This window comes from Cannabis sativa, chromosome 7 (assembly GCF_029168945.1).
Source record: "Cannabis sativa cultivar Pink pepper isolate KNU-18-1 chromosome 7, ASM2916894v1, whole genome shotgun sequence".
Taxonomy (NCBI): Eukaryota; Viridiplantae; Streptophyta; class Magnoliopsida; order Rosales; family Cannabaceae; genus Cannabis; species Cannabis sativa.
In genome coordinates, this window is record NC_083607.1 from 47,651,436 (window position 1) to 47,673,815 (window position 22,380).

Here is a 22,380-nt window from a genome sequence, read left to right on the forward strand (position 1 = left end):
TTCTCGAACTTTGTGATTAAATATTCAAAAATATATTTTAGAAGGGGTGAAAGTTTGAATTTTATAAAATAATAGAGTTTTATTGTAAATATTATAATTAAATGGTTTAACTGTTAAAAAAAATATTTGAGACTTAAATATAAAAATAAAATTATTAATATTAATTGCTAAAAAGAGTCTTATTAAATATTCAAATTAAAAATTAATTATTTTAAAAAATAGTTAATTATAGTTAATTTAATTCTTAAAAAAAAAAAATACATGTTGGTAACCTGCTATTACAGGTCAACAAAAATGTCACCATTATGGTTACAATAAAAATGTAACCATTGAGTAGTCACCCATTATTAGTAACAACAATATATAAATAAAAAAAACTTAATAAATTGATATATATGTATAAAGGCCGATTTCAGTATTTTCGGTTAGTTTAACCGTTAGCGGTTTTTTTGGTTTTCAGTTCCGTCAATTTCGGTTCTGACGGTGTTCGGAAGGTCGGTTTGAACAGTTTTTTTAATTTTCTAGATTTTATGCTCAGCCCTAATTTAACAAATATAATCTCACTCATTATTTAATGGGATTATTTCACAAATACACAAAAATAATAAAAAAAAATTAAAAAAATACGGTTGCACATAATTTTAAATATTTTTACGATTTTTTTGATTTTATTTACAGAAAATATGATTTTTTTATGATGTACTCTTGTTAATTTATTGTTGATTTTTTGTCATATGTATGTTATTTTTTGTTGTTATTTTGATGTTGTTTGGATGTTATTTTCTATTACAACAATTAGAGGCGAAAGGATCCGTTGGTAATAGGAGCGTTTTCATTCAGTATAAGTGATTACTGATAGGATCCCGTCGGTATTGACCCGCCAGTAATACCTGGCCAGTATTAATAGTTAATAGCATCGGGCTGACACATCCATCGCTAGTATTTATTAATACCAGCGGACCTATAGCGGCGGGACCTGCCGGTATTTAATGCGTCAGATTTATGATCTGACACATTAATAGTGGTGGGTACCCCCGGTATTGTGTTTTAAATAAAAATAAATAAATATTAAATTTAAAATATAATGTTTATGAAATATATAATTTATAATAATATTAATAATATATATAAAAATATTTAAAATTAATAACAGTAATAATTTTATATTAAATTAAAAATAATTTAACAATAAACTAATTATTACACATCTAATTAATTAATAATTGTCCAACATACCAAATAAATAATTATCATCTACACATAATTAAAAATTAAACTAATAATTATTGTCCACACATAATTAAAATTAACTTAAACTAATTATTACTGTCTTCATCAAACACATTATCTAAAAATTTTGAACCGCTAGTGTTCAAGTTTAAATTAGTCGGTTTGGTCGGTTTTTTTCTATATATAAAAATCCAGAATTCAGTTTTCGGTTTGAATTGGTGTAATCCGAAAACTAACCGACCAATCCAAGACCTATCTTAAAACTGACCGTTTTGAACCACGGTTTGGTCGGTTTAAACTGCCCAAGCCGAACTTTTTTTTCAAAAAAAATATGATTCATTTTATTCTATAAACACATTATTTTACATTTTACAACTACAAACATACAAATTAATTGTTCAAAAACTAATTATCTTATTGTTTTAACTTTAATATTAATAAAATAATAATATATTATTATTATATATTATTAGTAGGAAAAGGTTTCAATGGTTACATCAAATATGTAATCATCATGGTTACATTTATTTTTAGTCATTAGATCATTATTGGATGGTTGTGATTAATTTAAAAATTAAAATAAATAAATAACTTGTAACCTGATAGTAACCTGAAAAATTAATTTCCTTATAAAATCTTAATTAAAATTAAGGGGAATTACCCCATATATTGTTTTTTTAACTTTTTTTTTTTTCAAATTTACGGTTTGAGTTTTTAAAGTGGTTGCAGTGCTAGTTGCAATAAGGGTTTCTATATGATTTTTTGTTACGATTTAGGTTGCAACGCTACTTGCAATAGGATTTCTATGTAGAATTTCGTCAAAATGCAAAAAGAATTGTTTTGAAGTGTAAAAATGAAAAAGTCCCTAAAATTAATTATATTTAAAATTAAATTACTAATAATTATTAATTAATTTTTTACAATTTGTTACTAAATAAGAATCTTTTAGAAATTAACTTTTTGGATTTAAATTATTAAAATATTTATAATAAAACCCTTATAATTTAAAATATTACACCCATAACCTTAATTAATAAAAAAATAATAAGTATAACATCTAATTAAATGTAATTCTACACTCAATCTTATGATCAATACTTTAAGTGCCAAATAAGTGTGCAAGTCCAAGATTGGTTCAAGTGATTTAATTTTTTTTTTTCTAAAAAAAATTAAAATCTAATAGCAATTATATAAAATTAAAAATAATTTTTTTTGCCGCACTCGACCATGTTGTACTTCATTCTACCCTCTGTCATGTAATTCTTCTATCTCAGAGAGGAAGTCACTTTATCCTTCCTTCTTTGCAGTTCTAAATTAATATACTATATATGTATCAATTGATCAGAGTGAAATCACAAAAAAAGAAAAAATTGCAAAAGTTTAAAAATTATTGATTGTTATTGGTTATTGATCTTGAATATATATTATTGAAAGGTTTGAAGTTGCTAACTGTTATTGGTTATTGATCTTGAATATGTGTTATTGAAAAAGTTTGAAAGTTAATAATTGTTATTGGTTATTGATCTTGAATATGTATTATTAAAAATTTAAAAGTTATTAATTGTTATTGGTTATAGATCTTGAACATGTGTTCTTGATAAACTTAGCAACCGATGTTATTGATTATTATTCATTATTAATTTTGACTATGTATCGTCAACAAAGTTAGAACATCATTTACTGGTTATTGATCTCGGATATGTAATACTGATAAAAATATACATGTATGAAGCTGTTAGTTTATTTTCAAGTTCTGCCTAAAACATGTAACTTGAAGATATAGAGATGAAATGGGAGTTTAGATATGATGTATAAATCATGAATTCTCATATTCTAGTATTTCACACTGTTCTCAAACTTTGTGATTAATTATTCAAAAATATATTTTAGAAGGGGTGAAAGTTTGAATTTTATAAAATAATAGAGTTTTATTGTAAATATTATTTAAATGGTTTAACTGTTAAAAAAAATATTTGAGACTTAAATATAAAAATAAAATTATTAATATTAATTGCTAAAAAGAGTCTTATTAAATATTCAAATTAAAAATTAATTATTTTAAAAAATAGTTAATTATAGTTAATTTAATTCTAAAAAAAAAAAGAATTTTTACATATTGGTAACCTGCTATTACAGGTCAACAAAAATGGCACCATTATGGTTACAATAAAAATGTAACCATTGAGTAGTCACCCATTATTAGTAACAATAATATATAAATAAAAAAAAAACTTAATAAATTGATATATATGTATAAAGGCCGATTTCGGTTTTTTCGGTTAGTTTAACCGTTAGCGGTTTTTTTGGTTTTCAGTTCCGTCAATTTCGGTTCCAACGGTATTCGAAAGGTCGGTTTGAATAGTTTTTTTAATTTTCTGGATTTAATGCTCAGCCCTAATTTAAATGGATTGTTTGTGCATTTTCCTGAGCTTGCGATATTGGCGGTGAAGGGTAATATGGATGCTGGGAAGATAAAATCTCAACAAATCGTCGAGTTTGTGATTACTGTGGTAAATTCAGAGATTGTTGTTGTTGTGAAAAATTTAAAAATTGTTGTTGGTGCGAAAAATTCGGTGATTGTTGCTAAAACTGACCAGGAAAATATATGGATTTTGTGTACTAAAAAATTTACCCGGAGAAGGTTGCTGCATTGAACCCCCAAACATCATCGGCTGCTGAGATATGAACTCCCAAATTGAACAAACATCAGCTTTTGTGACTGTGATCCTCCAAAGAAATTAGAGTAATAAAATTGAGGAGACTGGGAGGAGCGTCCAAACATGTTCGAAATAAGAGGAGATTGGGAGGAACTTCCTAGCATGTTAGGAGAGAACTGTTGAGTCTGCTGAAACGATTGTTGTTGTGGCCTTGGACAAGTTGCACTACCTTGAGGTTGTGTTGGTAAATATTGTTGGAGGAAACTCTCAAATCGCGGGTCATAAAAATTAGAAGTGTCGTGTCCTGGTGGAACGTGTTCACGCAATCTCTTAAACATCTCAGCCATAATACCAACATCTTGGAAAAGAGTAAACCATGCTTGAGATTGAGTTTGACTTTGACTTGAAGAGTCAAATGTTGGTTTTTCCCCTTTTTTCCTAAGTTGTAACCAACTCCTCGAATATAGTCACTCCTCTCTCCAAAATCCTTGCCCATAACCTTATGCTGGATGTCAGACGACAGCTTCGAGGATCCAAAACCACTGCCTAATTGGCTTTGAAGTCTGCTTCTAGCCATCTCTTCCTCCATTTCATGGGTCAATTCGTCCTAACCAAAAAACAATTAAAATTCAACAATGTGATAATTTTAATGAAAGGATAAAACATTAGGGTAACTCACCCATTTTTCTTTAGCAGCATCATTGACCCAAGCTTTGTCCTTTTTTCTAGTATGGCTATCTTTCCATGTTTGGAAGACATATTTATCTGGCTCCTTTTGTATTGTTATTAGTGTTAGATTTTTTAAAAGTTATAATTTTATTAAAAGAATTAATAATTCACTTACAAATTCATGACGCTGAGCTGCCATTGATTTTGTGCCTTGAGTTGAGGTGTACTTCATTTGAAAACTGTTTTTCTTATTTTGATTGGAACACTCTATAAATTTTGGGCTCAAAATCATATCAATAATCTCTTTCTAATGCTCTCTTGTTACATACTCACGCTTAGCATTGATAGCCACCTCCATAATAGCAGGGTTACCTTCGTAATATTTTTGAAACTAAGTATGAGGCAACGACGATGGTTAGAACTGGTCAAAGATTATGAGTGCGAGATTCTCTACCATCCTGGTAAAGTAAATGAGGTAGCAGATGCTTTAAGTCGAAAAGGACTAGGGCAAGTCTATGAACTAAAGAAGATTTTAACAGAATTGGCTGAGGATATGACTAGAGCGGGAATTGAATTTGTGATTGGGAAACTTGCCAATATTACCTTGTAGTCTGATTTGTTGGAAAGAATTAGGGTGGCTCAACAAAGTGATCCTGAGTTACAGGGGCATAAGGAGAAGTTAGAGTTCGGGTCAGCAAAAGACTTTTCATTTTCATCTGATGGGTTATTACGATACAAAAACAGAATTTGTGTACCAACTGATAAAGATATCAGACAGGAGATTCTTGATGAATCTCATACTACACCGTACTCCTTACACCCGGGAACAACCAAGATGTATCATGATGTGAAAGCTTTATATTGGTGGCCGGGTATGAAGAGGGATATTGTTGAATATGTGTCAAGATGCTTAACCTGTCAGCAAATCAAAACAGAACATCAGAGACCGGCAGGTTTGCTTCAGCCTCTAAAGATTCTCGAGTGGAAATGGGAAGACATCACCATGGATTTTGTGGTGGGATTGCCCAGAACGGTAGGGTATTATGACCCTATTTGGGTGATAGTGGGTTGATATACGAAGTCTGCACACTTTTTTACCAGTGCGAACAACGTATACAGTGGATCAATACGCTGATTTGTATATCAAGGAGATAGTTCGGTTTCATGGTGCCCCAAAGTCGATAGTTTCAGATCAAAATCCAAAATTCACATCCAAATTCTAGGAAAGCTTACAACAAGCAATGGGTACTAAACTAAAATTTAGTACAACTTTTCATCCTCAAACCGATGGTCAATTTGAAAGGACTATCCAGATACTTAAGGATATGTTGTGGGCATGTGTAATGGATTTTGAAGGTTCTTGGAAGAAGTACCTACCTCTGATTGAGTTTTCTTATAATAATAGTTATCAGAGTACCATTCGTATGGCTCCTTATCAGATGCTTTATCGAAGGAAGTGTCGTTCACCCATTCACTAGGATGAAGCCGGTGATTGCAGGTATCTTGGACCTGAAGCTGTCCAAAGAACAAATGAGGCTTGTGACAGTCAGTAGTCCCGTGATCCGTAAGGGGAAACATCAGGTAAGCTGTGCAATCCCACATCGCTTGGGGAAGGTCAAGTGGGATGATTCTGAGACTGTGTAGGTATGGGACTACACAGTTGAAGAGGGCTTTAATGGATTGATTGGTACTACCTATATCAACAAGGTGCATCTTGTTTTTTGGTAGCCCATCTCGAAAGAACTCCACAATTAAGCGTGCTTGGCCTGGAGCAATTTCAAGATGGGTGACCTCCTGGGAAGTTTTCCCAGGAAGCGTGCAAGTGAGGACAAAGCATGCTGGAAACAATCGTGTTGGTCTGTAGGGCCAGTCGTCAGTCCATGAAGCAACCAGAGTGATGTACTCGAGTATAAGAGCCATTCATTCCGTGGGTGTAAGGGCCCAATGGAGGCTTGAAGTGGGGACGTTACAAGGCTATTGAAAAGATTCGAGCTCGTATGCTTGCTTCACAAAGTAGACAGAAAAGCTACGGAGATCCAAAGCATAGAGATGTTGAATTCCAGATTAGGGATTTTGTCTTCCTTCGGGTATCCCCAATGAAGGGAATTTGAAGGTTTGGGAAGAAAGGAAAGTTGAGTCCCAAGTTTATTGGTATGTTCGAGATTCTTGAGAAAGTAGGTCAAGTAGCTTATCGATTGGCTCTACCTCCTGCTTTATCTGGGGTTCATAACGTGTTTCATGTCTCAATGCTTCGGAAATATGTATCAGGTACAACTTATGTCTTAAGTTGTGAAGACATTGAGCTTTAGACCGATCTGTCATATGAAGAACGACCAGTACAGATTTTAGACAGGAAGGAAAAGGTGTTGCGGAACAAGACTATTCTGCTAGTTAAAGTACTGTGGTAGAACAGCAAGGTTGAAGAAGCGACTTGGGAATCGGAGTCCCAGATGCGAGAGCTGTATCCCGAGCTTTTCAAGTAAATTTCGAAGACGAAATTCCTATAAGGAGGAGATAGTTGTAATATCCCGGAAAATAAAATGATACTTGTTGCCCTTGATTTTTCCCAAAATACGTGGACATGGATGAGGCTGACACATGGATCTGTAAGAACCAACACTTATGGAAATCAACTAGGTCTTAGACGAAAAAGGAGTACCTCAGGGAAGGTGCCTCCCGAAGGAGAGCATAGGATGTATCCTTACTCTCTGGGAGGCCAGAAGCATGCTAAGGTAGTTCCGGGAGGTACAGAGATCCCTCGAACAATCACTTCGCATTTAATGCCGCATGCGGGAAGACGTATTGAAATCTCCATAAATGACATGACGGATGGCGTAAACCCCCTTTTTTGGCTATTACACTATAATCAATAAGGCTGGTGACGACTACTTTATGAGAAATCACATCAGTCAAAAGGGGATAAAAGATTATATCCACCTAACTCCTAAGATACCTACAGTATAGGTCATGTATTTCCTATTTTGTATATGCTGGGAATATGTGCCCCTATGAAACTAACACAGAAAGACAAGTGATCCATTCCTAGGGATCACCCCAGATAAACACTATAAATACCCTACAAACAGACTAAAAAGGGGTCGAACATTTTCTAGTTTTAAGGAATCAAAGAGAGAAAATAGGAGAGAAATCCACCAAGAACATTCTCTGTAATAAATACTCTCATTAGTAAAAAGACTCGTGGACTAAGGCTCATTAATGCCCCAACCACGTAAAAATCTCATGCATTAAACTTTCTCTAGCTCTTCTTATACATTATTTGATTGGTTACCGAAAACCTTGGTCAAGATTTTGGTGCTTTCATTAAGAGCTAAGGGAAGCGTCTTCAAACAGACAACAATTTGAGAAGTTGAATCAACAATGGTGGAATCTCGCAAGAATACACGTCAACCCCGTCCTCCACAGGATGCTCAAAATCTAGAGGACAAGGAAGTGGCCTCAAGAGTGAACGTGGACTCTGAGGAACGAGATGATGCCAACGACGACGAGTACATGAGAAATTTTAATGAGTATGACGCCTACGACGAAGACAGTTATACAGAGTTGCTGCTCTTAAGACAAAAGGTTGTCGATCATGAAGCTGAGATCGCGGCCCAAAAAGAACAAAATAGAAAAATGCAAGAGGTGATGGTCGCCATGCAAAAACCCATGGAGACAGCAGGGATTCATATACACCTTAAGGCCATCCCAATAAAATTTGAGGAAACGTCGAAAGAGTCCTCACCAAGCACTCAGAAACCTAAGACCAGGGAACCAAGTCCTATACGGTACCCCTCTAAAGAAAACCAGAGGAAAACCCCCACTTCCATCCCAGGGAGAAAGAAAAAGGTGTAGGATCTGCGAAAGGTCTGCTCAGATTTCCCGAAAGGGAAAGGTCCGCAGAGGGGCAAGCTCCCAAAAGAGAGCCTTGGCCCTCAGGATTGAGAGGACTGAGAGAGCATATTCGTGCACCAAGAGCTCGGGGAAAGAGGAAGGGGGAACCGGAGATACCCTCCCGTTGACTTAAGACAAAAAATCAACGAAAAGCACAGTGATCTGCGAGATCACCTTGACAAGAAGAAACATATACCAGCGGTCTCCGCGGGGACACTGAATGAAGGAATTTTGGCAGAGTTGACAACACTGTGCAAAGACATTCGGGTCTCCCAGAGGCAAAAAAGGGACAACTCAGATTCTGATTTTGAGGACCGAGAGCCATGCGCCCGGCACATACTGAAGGCAGAGCTCCCCAAAAATTTTAAGATGCCCGAGATGGCAACGTACATCGGAGACTCGGACCTCAGCGACCATTTATCTCGTTTCAATCGGGTAATGATGGTTATGAGGGTCAGCAATGACGCCAAATGCTTATGCTTTCCACTAACACTGAGCGGCTCCGCAGAGGAATGGTTCAAAAAGTTAGAGCCAGGATCTGTGGACTGCTGGAACAAGTTGCAAGTCAGCTTCCGGAGATAGTTTTTCGCAGCGAGAAAGATTAATCTCGAAGTCAGCACCTTGACTAACATAAAGCAACTACCCACAGAAACCTTGAAGAATTTTATAAAGAGGTTCAAAGAGGAAGCCTCAAAAACCAAGAAAGTGGATGACAAATAATAGCTTGCAATTCTTCAAGCCGGGATCCGTACGGGGACCCCATTCTGGAATGAATTACAACAGGAAGGAGCTGCTAATCTCTAAGACTTCCAGAAGAGGGTCCAAAAATACATAAACTTGGAGGAGGCCCAAATAGTTGCCTATAGAGGATACTATCCAACAGGAGTATCAGGATATGTACCCAAAGCCCAGCTCTTGGGAGCCCTACCTCTGGGCACTCCTCAATTGAGCGGCATACAGTTCTTCGCTACACCAGGATATAATCAGAGCCTAGGCTTGGTTCCCGCATCATTGCATTTTGGGAATCCCTTAAGTAACCCCTCAGGGATGAGCAAACAAGTCGCGTCTCACTCTGCTCCTACCGCAAGCCTGACAGGACCTCCTCAAAGCTCCCGGAGCAAGAGGTCCTCAAAAGGTAGCAACCAGACGGAGGACAGGCCACAACGAAGGGGGTATACCCCTCAATATACCCAATACACAGAGCTAACAGACACGCAAGAGCGAGTGTATTTCGCCACAAGGCAAAATACACACTACCGGAAGCCTCCTCCCCTGTACAGGGACAGTTCGCGAAGGGATCTTAGCAAGAGATGTGAATATCACAACAATATTGGTCACAGTACCAATGAGTGTAAAAATTTGAAGGACGAGATCAAAAACTTGATCCGGCTGGGTCATTTGTATGAGTGGATCAAGAACTGGCTACCCTATCTCAATTCGGTTTCGGCAGGAAGCTCGTTACCTCAGGTGGCCCTAGGGGGTGCACCCGGAGCACTAGCACCTGTTGCACCCCCCGGGGGAGCAATCCCTCAGCAGGTTCCTAGGCTCCCACCAAGACTCAACGGGAGAGTGGCCATGATCTTCGGTGGGCCCCATGTTGGGGGGACCACCAGAAAAGAATTAAAACGCTACACTGGGGCCATAAAACACGATGACGTGTGGGAAGTCACCCAGCTTCCAACACAAAGGCCCCGACTAATGGATCAACCCATTACCTTCACAGAAGAAGACGCAAAACTGGTATGTTTCCCTCATCATGACCCCCTAGTCATAGAGACTCCCATTGCCAAAAATAAATTGTGGCTAGAATACTAATTGATAATGGGAGTTCTATGAACTTATTATTCAAAGAAGCCTTCGCAGCCATAGGCCTCACGGACTTGAATTTATCGTCCCGCGTTTCCCAACTCATAGGATTCAATGGAACCACGCTTATCCCAATGGGAAAAGTGAGATTGCCAGTCACCCTGTGCCCGGATACACCTCAGAGTACTTTTAAGTACTGCACCTTTGTGGTGGTAGACTGCCCAACTGCATACAACGCAATCCTTGGCCAACCGGCCTTGGTTGATTTTGGTGCAATTACATCCATCCGACACTTGTGCCTGAAATTCCCCACTCAAGAGGCCTGAGTGGGAACCGTAAGAGGTAACCAGGGAGAAGCCATGCATTGTTACGATGTCGCAGCCCATTTGCCGGTGCTGATGGTCTGTGAGAATATTGACCCAAAGTTGGCAGAAGAAGATGAGTTGGATCCCCGTGTGGGATCGGAAAAAATTGTAGAACACATGGAAGACGTCGAGGAAGTGCAAGTGTGCGACCTCGACCCTACCAAGATCCTCCGCCTGGGAAAGAGCTTAGAGCGGGAGGAGAGAGACAAAATTATTGAAGCATTGAAGGCGGCCACGGATGTTTTCGCATGGTGCCAAGGAGACATGACTGGCATAAGCCCAGATATAATTACCCATGTCCTGAACGTTAATCTGGATATGCCGCCAGTACAGCAGAAGCGACGTCCCCTTGACCCAGTAAAGGCGGACACCCTAAAAAAGAAGTGGACAAGTTGCTGGCCAATGGCCTGATCCGAGATGTGTACTACCTGGAATGGTTGGCCGATCTGGTGCTGGTGCCAAAGCCAAATGGGACATGGCGGGTGTGTATAGACTTCACCGATCTCAACAAGGCTTGTCCAAAAGACTGCTTCCCCTTACCCTGGATTGACCAAATGGTGGATTCCACCTCCGGGTTTAAGTTATTGTCCTTCATGGATGCCTACTCCGGTTACAACCAGATTAAGATGCATGTCGCAGATCAAGAGTGCACTAGCTTCAGGAGCGACAAGGGGGTATACTGCTACTTGGTCATGCCTTTCGGATTAAAAAACATTGGTGCAACATATCAGAGAATGGTAAACCGGATGTTCAAATGCCTCCTAGGACAAAATATGGAAATTTACGTGGACGATATGCTAGTTAAATCAAAAGCATGCATAAGCCACGCAGACGATCTCGCAGAATACTTCGAAGTAGTCCGGGGATATGGAATTAAGCTTAACACAAAGAAGTGCACTTTCGGGGTCAACTCGGGGAAATTCTTGGGATTCATCGTCAGCCAAAGGGGAATATAGGCAAATCCCAAAAAACATTCAAGCCTTACTAAACATGCCTTCCCCCAAGAAGCACAGAGATGTGCAAAGCCTGACCGGAAAGGTTGCTGCCTTAAGCTGATTCATTTCCCGATCAACCGATAAGTGCATCCTTTTTTTCAACATTTTAAAGAAATGCCAAAAATTTGAATGGACTGAAGAATGCGAGGAGGCATTCTAAAAACCAAAAGAGCACATGGACAAACCCCCGATTCTATCAAAGCCAGTTCACGGAGAGGATTTGTTATTGTACTTGGCCGTCTCTGAGAACCTTGTCAGCGCGGCCTTAGTCAAAGAAGAAGACAAAGTTCAACATCCTGTCTACTACGTCAGCAAGCGTATGATAGGAGCCGAGATACAGTACCCATTGATTGAGAAGTTAGTTTTCTGCCTCCTGATGGCTTCAAGGAAGTTAAGACCCTACTTTCAAGCTCACCCCATCAGGGTGCTAACAAACCATCTGCTTCGACAAGTCTTACAGAAGCCGGAAGCGTCAGGAAGACTCCTCAAATGGGCCATGGAATTAAGCTAGTTCAACATACACTACGTAGTACATACCGCATATTTCTATAAAGGGATAAGCCCTAGCTAACTTCATAACGGAGTGCAATGAAGCAGAGGCTAGTGCAAGCGTGTCAGTACCACAAACCCCGACATGGAAGATATTCGTTGATGGAGCGTCAAACGAGAACGGATCCAGTGCTGGGATAGCTATGATATCTCCAAACGAGCTTCAACTCCAGCGGCCCTGCATTTTGAATTCCCGACTTCTAACAATGAAGTTGAATATGAAGCCCTGATTGCGGGGCTGAAGTTGGCGAAAACTGTTGTCGAGTGAATTTCGCAACACCGGATTATATGATATTATAAGTAACAAGAAGAAATTTACGTGAAGAACAAGTGCGAGTATTCAACCTAGAATGGCGAGTACTCAACTGGGAATGAGAAATAATCAACAAAAAACTGAAAAATAACAATAAGGCAAAGAAATATAGTGGTTCGGCCAGATCACAGGCTGCTTAGTCCACTGTAGCAAGAGTTTCGTAGGTGCCATTTCACAGTGGATCACCCCTTTATATACAAAGCAGGTGTCCAATTAGTTATACAAGGATTGCATTCATTGTCAATCCGTTTTTACACATTGAATTACAATAATTAACTAAACAACGTTAACATTAATAAATGAACGGCAGTTACTAAGTTCATCAACGTATGCGTCTTCCAAATATGCGAGTTGGCTGTTCATATTCTGGTGATAAACTCGCGGGTTCATCGATTATGTTCGGGATGTCTGCGTCCTTAGGTAGTCGCCTCTTGTGGACATCGCATGACGGGTTGATAGGACCTAGACATGCAAGTCTATATTACATTATAAAGGCTGCAGGGTTCTTAGGACCAACTCGCATTTATAGAGAATCGTTCTCCTGGTTTATACACGGACACGGGGAGGATACTCGCATATAGTTCGATATATGCGAGCTACTCTCTTGTCTCGGATGCGATTAGACTTCGGTCATGCTCGCCACCTCTCGCTGATTCTATCTTAAGCGAGGTTTAAAACTTCGAGGAGTCCCTCAGGGACACCTCAGCTTTCTTTGGAAAATCTGAGTATACGTGTCCTCTAAGTAGGGGTCTGGTCTCGAGTTTCTAGGTGAGAGAAATCTCACTATAACACATGCCCCTAGTTTCGCGATGTGACAGGTGCGGTCACAAGGGAAACTATACTCGAGAGACAGGTGAAAGGTTGTCACGAGGAGGTGACCTTTGGTTGTCCCTTCGAGGGTTTCGAAAAATGACGGCTATAATCATTACTTTTATTGCATTTATGGTGCCACGTCACAAAACTCTTCGATTTCTGTGTAGGTGTGGCCATCTTTGGCTGTTGGATTGGGCGACTCTAGGCATTCCAACTGCCACGTGTCGTGATCCCAATCAATGAGGGATTCGGGTATTTAAACCCCCTAATTCGAACTAAAAATCCCCATTTTCCCTGAGTATACGTGTCCTCTAAGTAGGGGTCTGGTCTCGAGTTTCTAGGTGAGAGAAATCTCACTATAACAAAAACCATGGGAGCCACGAGTGTAGAAGTCTTCAGCAATTCGCAACTGGTGGTAAACCAAGTCTCGGGAGAATATCAAACGCGTGGAGAAAGAATGGCTGCGCACGTATCTATTGTTCGGGAACTGCTCCATGAATTCACGGAGTAGAAAGTAGAAAGAATCCCTAGAGAAAAGAATGCTCACGCAGACTGTTTGGCCAAGTTGGCATCAGACAGCGAGGTTGAGAGACTGGGGGTGGTGCCCGTTGAGCGCCTCACGGAACCAAGCATCAGAGTTTAAGATACGGTAGCTACAATCGAGCCAGAGCCAAACTTGATGGACCCCATCATCAAATACATAACCAAAGGCGAGTTGCCTCAAGAAAGGGCCCTGTCTAGAAGGCTACAGTATGAGGCACATCGATATGTGATGATGGATAATATTCTCTACCGAAGAGGACTCAGCATGTCGTACTAAAGATGTGTATCGGACCCTGAAGCTAGACAGATCATGCCAGAGGTCCATGAGGGGTTCTGCGGAGATCATACCGGGGGTCCAAGTCTCTCAAAGAAAATACTGAGACAAGGATACTTTTGGCCAACAATGAAAAAGATTGTATAGACTATGTCCTGAAATATGATTCGTGCCAAAGGTTCGCGAACATACCAAGAGCCCCTCCCAACGAGATCACCCTGATGACTAGCCCATGGCCCTTCACGGTGTGGGGGATAGATCTCATTGGGTCGTTACCAACCGGAAAGGGAGGGGTAAAGTATGCCATAGTAGTCATAAACTACTTCACAAAGTGGACAGAGGTCGAGCCAATGAAGACTATAACTGCTAAAAAACACTAGACTTTGTTATCAAAAACATAGTGTGTCGATATGGCCTGCCTCATAAGATAGTCTTAGACAACGGAAAGCAGTTTGATTGCGAAGAATTCACCGAATTCGGCAACTAACACGAAGTCATCAAAAGCTTCTCCGCGGTGGCAAGGCCACAAACAAATGGAAAAGCAGAAGCCGTCAATAAAATCCTAAAGGTCACCCTAAAGAAGAAGATGCTGGCCTACAAAAACAATTGGCCTGAAGAATTGCCAAGAGTGTTATGGCCTACCAGATCACCCTAAGAACCACAACTGTCCACTCTCTGTTCTCAATGGCATACGATTGTGAGGCCATGGTCCCGGTGAAACTTCGTTCCCATCCCATAAGAGAACGACTTACAATCTAGCAACAAACAAGGCTTTATTACAAGAAGCACTGGATCAAATCGACGAACTCCGAGATGAGTCTCAAATACGAATGGCAGCTTATCAAAAGAAGGTGGCTAAACACTTCAACTCAAAAGTCAAAGATAGGAAATTCAGTATTGGTGATCTAGTCCTAAAAAGGGTCTTCCCAGCTACTCAGGAACCCGGAGTGGGGGTACTTGGGCCAAATTGGGAAGGATCGTACAAAATTGAGGACGAAATCAGCTTTGGGACCTACAAGGTAAAACGAATGGACAGAACCATGGTGCCTAGGGGCTGGAATGCTGATCACCTCCGAAAGTATTACCAATAGTTGAAAAATAAATTTTATGTTCTGTAAAGTAAATTTGTACAGGACAAATATATGCAACCTCTAATTTCACTTTGTAAGACTGAGTGACTTAAAAATTGATTTTCATGTCACTCAGGAGGTAGTAAGGCATATCACAAGGACAAATGTAAACAGATCAAATTTAAGGAAGTTAAAAATTATATATATTCAAACATAATATAAGTTGTTTGGTTCCCAAAGAAAAGCTTTAGAAAGAAAAAAACGGGGGGCCTGGGGACGAGCCATAAATGTCTCCCCTTAAGAAAAAGAAAATAAATTGTCGTGAAGAAGGGAGAAGGATTGGATATGTAATAAAAAAAAAGAGAAGATAATGATAGTAATGGTGCAAAACAAGCGGTTTAATCAACTCGGGGTGGAAGACGAGGGCCCCTGCGCTCCTCTAACATTGCGTCTAGCCTTGTCTTCTTTTCCCAGAAGCGGACAAGGACCTCTTCAGGCTTGGGGTAAAAACTGAGGTTAAGATTCTGGCCATTGGTCTGCCAGGCCATGAAGACTACATCGTCAAAACGCTTCTTGCAGTGTTGGCAGGTGATTGGGGCCAGGAGGTCATCTCTCTTCGCCTTAGCTGCCTCCTTCTGAGTCTGCTCCTTGAATTCACGAAGCCCCTTCACTTCAACAGTTAGGTTGGCTATCGTTTGCAAATCAGCTTGATGCAGCTCTTCTAGAGACTTTAGCTTGGCGGTCAATTCCTGCACTGACTCCTTAGCATCCCAGAGCTCCCGCCTTGCATTGGCCACTACCGCATCCCTGACCTTCAGCGCATCATCCTTAGCCTTCAGTTCCTCAACCTTCGCCTGCAGCGACTCCTGGTGGCTCCGCTCCATAATGGCCTCCTTCTACTGGGCCTCCTCCCGGATAGATCTCCTCTGTGCCTCCAAGTCCCGAAGACTCTTCATGGCCTCCTCCATGCCCCCAAACTCGGACATGGTGTACCCATGGTCAAGTAGAGTCTTCAAAAGACGACCAGTCTCTGCAGCAATCTGGAAAAACAAGAAAAATGTGTAATTACATGATGCCAAGCACCAAAAGACAAAAAGCCCAAAAACACCTCTAACAGATAGAAACTTACCGCGGTCATGCACTTATGTCCAGGATCTGGTATACCGGTTGGTGGAAGCACAGGCCGCCTATCTCTTCATGAGAAGTTGGACTAGACCGGAGGTAAAATGGCTCATTAGCTCTGAGGAAAAAGGAGCAAGAGTAGGCCCGATGAAGCCATTGAACCAGTCGGTCAAAGGATCCAAATTTAGATCCCAGACGTTCCTAGCGTACTCGCTGCGTGCAAAATTGTCCTGGGCCTACCTTAAGATCTTTTTTAGGGCCTCCACTTTGACGCTCCCCTTAGTATATTTTGTTGGGTTTTATGTCCTAAATAAAACTCATTTCAATATAATCAGATTTACTTATTAATATAGATCAGAAATAACATTTAATGTTGCATGGTTCACATGATTTATTTCATGATTATATGTACATAATGTATAAATTCATTTAAAACCCTTTTCACGTACTTGATCCTGTTTATTGTGTTGTCAACATATTGGAAAGTAAACATGACTATGTGAATAAAGTTTCCTAGATTTATCAGACACAGGGTTTTACTGATCTGATAATCTACAACGGAGTTTACTTGCATTTGGAGAAATGCTATGTTCTTTTCAGAGCATTGGTTAAAGTAAAGCTTAGGTTGGATGCATGGAGTATGCATCGGAAGACCGATATTGAACTTTGACTTAGATTTATTAAACTTACCGTAATATCTATTCAAGTCAATATCGCCTAGTTTATCCTAGATCAAATGATCTTAATCCTGTTATGATTAGGCTCAATCTCAAGAGGCTATTTGTGTTCTTTGATTTGTTAGTTAAGCCTACTTTTAGGTCAGGGTGATACGTACATTTTGGGAACACGGTAGTGCAAATTAGTGGGAGCGCTAACATAAACATGGAATCTATAGCTTCTATCTGGCGAATAGTAAGTAAAGGATGATCTCTTTCGAGCTTGACCAAACAAAAATAAATGGTGGAGTACTCATTTCACATAAGCTGAAGTATCATTTATACGGGGTTAAGTGTTTTAAGGATTAAATACATTGTAGGGTGTAACGGTCATCTAATCCCTTTACAGTGTAGATCATTCATATAGAGGATCATTGATCAAATTAAGATTATAACAATGGATAACTAATGATGTGTCTATATGGTGGAACATATAGAGCATTCTATATACTGAGAGTGCAATTCTAAGTTCTATGCGTGGATTCAACGAAGAATTAATAAGTTAGTGGATTTAGGTTATAAATTCTTGATCTGCTTATTGGAAGCTTGGTTATATAGACCCATGGTCCCCCCACTAGTTGAGATAATATTGCTTGTAAGACTCATATAATTTGTTTTGATTAATCAATTATAATTCTCAAATTAGACTATGTCTATTTGTGATTTTTTCACTAAGTAAGGGCGAAAATATAAAGAAAGAGTTTTAGGGGCATATTTGTTAATTATGATACTTTGTATGGTTCAATTAATAAATATGATAAATGACAATATTATTTAATAATTATTTATAGTTATTAAATAGTTAGAATTGGCATTTAAATGGTTGAATTTGAAAATTGGCGTTTTTGAGAAAATTAAATGCAGAATTGATAAAACTGCAAAATTGCAAAAAGTGAGGCCCAAATCCACATGGTATAGGGCCGGCCACTTTTATAGGATTTATCTTCTGATATTTTCATTATTTTAATGCCAAATAATTCAAACCTAACCCTAGTGGAATGCTATAAATAGATAGTGAAGGCTTCAGGAAATTTACACTTAACTTTCTACTTTTTCCTTCAGAGAAAAACCTGAGCCTTCTCTCTCTATACCTAGCCGCCACCTTCTTCTCTCTCTTCCCTCTTGAATTTCGAAATCACTTAGGGATTAGAGTAGTGCCCACACACAACAAGTGATACCTCAATCATAGTGAGGAAGATCGTGAAGAAAGACATTCAACAAGAAGGAGTTTCAGCACTAAAGAATCAGAGATAGAGATCAAGGTTTAGATATTGATAATGCTCTGCTACAGAAAGGAATCAAGGGCTAGATATCTGAACGGAAGGAGTCATTATATTCTGCTGCACCCAATGTAAGGTTTCAAATACTTTATATGTGTTTAATTTCATAATCGTTTTAGAAGTTCGTATGTAGGGTGTTAATCAACATACTTGTGAGTAGATCTAAGATCCTAGTAAAAAACATTTCCAACAACTGGCCTCAGAGCCATGGTAATTGATTTGCTTGCAAGAAATTTGGACTTAAAACGATTTGTTTGTGTTTTGGATGGTATCATGTTGTTTTGAGTGTTGTTTGATGATTGATTGATGTTTGTGAATTTTCGTGAAAAATAATTGAAATTTTGTTTCTGAAATTATTTTTATTGGATAGTATGGAAAAAATTAAGCAATTTACTTTTTTACAGAACTCAATTTCGATTTAATTTGAGTTAGTTATGATTTTTTCAAGTTTCGAAAAAAATCAAGGTCGTGCAACAGGGACACGCACGCGGAAATCATGCTGCCTCCCCCCTGCGCCGTGTTTCCTTGCCCATGCAACCCTATTAGCGCACAGCATACTGTCCGTACAGCTTGCATTTTTTTCGTTTTTCTTCGTTTTTTCATGCTATTTCATGGATTTAACTTCCGATTTTTTGTGTAGTTTTGTATTTAGACATTTACTATTCCTAATTCAATGAGATTTTTACACCTCATGTCAAAATTGACACCTTTTTTACATTTTTATCAATACACAGTTTTTTAAACTATTTTAACTTTTACATTTTTCAATTTTACTTTTCAAAAAGTTTAATAATTACAATTTTACCTTTTCCCTTCTTCCTTACACACGTACACGCACGCCACCTCATAACTCCTTTCTTATTTTTTTTTTTTTTGAATTTTTCATTTATCTGATTCTTCCACTCTTCAAACCGAGCTTCCCACGATCACCATTATCAAGCCCTAACCCATTTCTTCTTCCCACGATCACCTTCTCCAAGCCCTCACCCACGTTTTCCTCAACCTACATTGTCATCCTCATCTATATTTTCTCTATATAAATGGCAACCACTAGAAGTGGTTCGAAATCACCATCTCCGGCGAAGAAACTTTCTAAAAAATCGAAGAAGCCTCCAACTGTTACTTCCAAAGTCGAACCTAAGATGGGGTTAAAAAAAATTGCTAAAAATTTAGTGGCTGATGTTCCAGAGACATCGAGCACTAAGAAAAGAGCCCCTCCTGTTAAAGCCGATGCTCCTAAGACTAAGAGAGCAAAAATTTCCAAGTCTGCACGCGATGTAAGTTTCTCTTTGTTGTTTTTAAATTTTTCTTTAGTTTTTTTCTGGTTGTTTTATTTGTGGTGTTACATTTGATGATTTAAAGTTTTCCCCATTTTTTGTTCTAGGTTTCCTCAGATTCTGATTTTGAGGATGAAGTGCATGGTGAGGACCAAAAGCCCAAAGTTGAATCGAAGGTAATTTAAATTTGCTTGGTTTCATTTTATTGCGTTAATTTTTACATGAGCTTTTTAGGTCACTGGTTTAGGTGATTATTAGGATGTTTTTATGTTTTTTTGGTGTTCTTTATGTATTTCTGTCATGTATTGTGGTTGATGTTGTTTTGTTGTTTTTATTCAGTTGTTGTTTGGTTGTTGAAAAATTGCCCAGTTCAATTCGTATTTTGTTACAGTTTTGAATTGCTTTTCCCCATTGGTTGTTTATATGTTTATTGTGAATTTGTTTTCGGTTGTTTTACACACTATTAGTATTGAGAAGCATTTTACTAATTTCAATTGCAACAAGATCTTTCAGTGTTGTTTATTCTTTAGTTTTGTATATGTTTATTGTCAGTTTTTTCTCGGTTGTTTGTCACACTACTATTATCGACTACCATTTTCGAAATTTCATAACAACGAGCTTGTACAGTGTTGTTAATATTTTAGTTGTTTTTTTTATAAGTTGTGACAGTGTTGTTACTGTATTTTTTTTTGAAAGTTGTTTATCTCTTACATTTATCATACTGTAAGGGTTTCATAAACGTTGTTTTTAGGTTTTTTATTGGTTGTAATTTGGTTACTACATTTTTATATATTCATTGTTATTGTATCTAAGATTTGTTGCTTATGTTTTACTTTGTATTTCTTTTTTTTTTTGCAGGTCCATGCTAGGACCTCAGTGAAGGTTGAAGGATTTGACCTACCAAAGAAAAATCCCCCTAAGGTGTCCTTTTTTTAAAAAAAAAATTATTTTTATTATTTGTTTTCTGTTTTTGGTTTAGTTTTTTTTTGTTTTTGTCCTGATTTATTTTGTTTCAATTGATACAGGAATGGGATTATATTTATGACCAGAAGAATCTATTCATTGCGAAAGCTTTTTCCACTGCTACTTTCCAGGTGATAGAGAACATTAAGTCTTGTCTTTCAGATGTACAGCTTGAAATGTTTTCGAAAACCTGTTTTGGTCATTTCCTTAACCTTCCTGATTTTAAAGTTCAACCCCAAGTGTTTCATGGGTTGTTGCTCCGGGAGGTTCAGCAACCTAATGATGCTGAGTTGTGGGTAATGATACGCGGTGTTAGGCTTAGGTTTAGCATTAAGGAATTTGCATTGATTACTGGGTTAGACTGTGAAGGTGACTGTAGTGTCTTAGATTTTAAGCAAGAGGTTAATAGTCTTTGTGAAAGATATTGGCCAACTTCGTCCTCTATCACTAAGGAATCTGTTAGGGAATGTTTTACCACCAAGAGGTGGGGTGATTGTGATGAGGATGCTGTGAAGTTGGCGGTTTTGTATTTTGTGGAGTGGTTCTTGCTTAGTGGCACTAAGCATAAAAATGTACCCAAGTCTATTTTAGATGTTGTAGATAGTGGGAGGTACAATGAATTTGCTTGGGGCCGGAGTTCTTTTGAATTGACTATTTCCTCATTGAAGGGTAAGCTTGATAGTTGGGTTGAGGGTGTTAGGAAGGCAAGGAGTTCGGGAAAGAGGCCGAGTGTTTTTTACACTTTGATTGGTTGTCCTCATGTTCTTCAAGTTTGGTTCTACGAGTGTTGTAAGTACATGAAAGGTAAGTACTGCCAAAAGGAAAACTCTCGTATTCCAAGGATCACTCAGTGGACATGCAATAGTCAGCCTACTTTCAAAGTTTTGAAGACTACTATCTTTGATGTTTCCAAAGATAAGGTATATCTGTTTGTTGTAATTTGGTTTTTCAGTAGTTGTTTTTGTGTTGTTTTTCATTATTAATAATCTTCATAATTGAAATTTTTATTTTGGTGTTTTTTGATCAGCTGCAACTTTCAAATATGAGGCCCACGGCTGGTGAGTTCAAAGCTTTGAAACTGAGCAGTTTCAAGTTCGACACCGACTACAACTCTTACAAGAGTCTTCCTGTTCCCGAAGAGCCAACTGTTGCTCAGAGTGACATTTCTGTCAAGCTTGATGCCTTTTCTGAGAAATTTCATGGGTTGGAGGTCAAGATCGATTCGTTGCATACTTCCCAACTGAAGATTTCATCTGATTTGGTTGAGTTGAAAGAGTTTGTGTCTGCACAGTTTGTTTCTTTTGGTGCTCAAATGGCTTCAATGCAGACACAGTTTTCTACTGTTTTTGCCGATTCCTATGCCAAGGTATTTTAGTTTTTCAATAGTTGTTTTTCGGTTTTTTTTAAGTTGTTTTATACTAATTTAATTTGCAATTTCAATATAGGAAAAAGGCAGTGACTCTTCCAATGATGATGATGGAAGTGGTGATGAAGCAGATTTTGATTTAAATGAATCTGAAGAAACTGATGAAAATGAAGAAGAGAATGTTATGGGTGATGAAGAAGGGGAGGGTAGTGAAGGTGAAGAGAAGGATGGTCTAGCCGATGAAGATTCTGACTCAAAAGAAAAAAATGATAAGGGCAGTGATGATGAATCCACTGATAGTGAGGAGAAGGTAGATAACTAGACAATGTAACTAGGTTTTAGTTACTTTGTGTGGTTTATTTTGTTGTAAGTCCGTTTTAGGTAGTGGTCTTGTAATTCTATGTTATTGTTATGTCTCTTGTTATGTTTTATTTTTCAGAAATTTGCAACTATTTTTCAGACTATTTATTTGTATTTATTA

At 38.3% G+C, this 22,380-nt stretch overlaps 2 protein-coding genes across 2 annotated transcripts; both read left to right on the forward strand.

The window, feature by feature from the left end:
* Positions 1 to 19,047: 19,047 nt before the first annotated feature.
* LOC133039860 (uncharacterized) lies at positions 19,048 to 20,506 on the forward strand. The gene is made up of 3 exons (XM_061118908.1): positions 19,048 to 19,570; positions 19,678 to 19,746; positions 20,429 to 20,506. The coding sequence occupies exons 1-3, from the start codon at positions 19,334 to 19,336 to the stop codon at positions 20,504 to 20,506; spliced, it is 384 nt and encodes a 127-aa protein (XP_060974891.1). The 5' UTR covers positions 19,048 to 19,333.
* A 102-nt stretch (positions 20,507 to 20,608) lies between these two features.
* On the forward strand, positions 20,609 to 22,363 carry LOC133039858 (uncharacterized). Its single transcript, XM_061118905.1, has 3 exons — positions 20,609 to 21,453; positions 21,561 to 21,899; positions 21,979 to 22,363. The coding sequence occupies exons 1-3, from the start codon at positions 20,710 to 20,712 to the stop codon at positions 22,219 to 22,221; spliced, it is 1,326 nt and encodes a 441-aa protein (XP_060974888.1). The 5' UTR covers positions 20,609 to 20,709; the 3' UTR covers positions 22,222 to 22,363.
* The last annotated feature ends 17 nt before the right edge of the window (positions 22,364 to 22,380 follow it).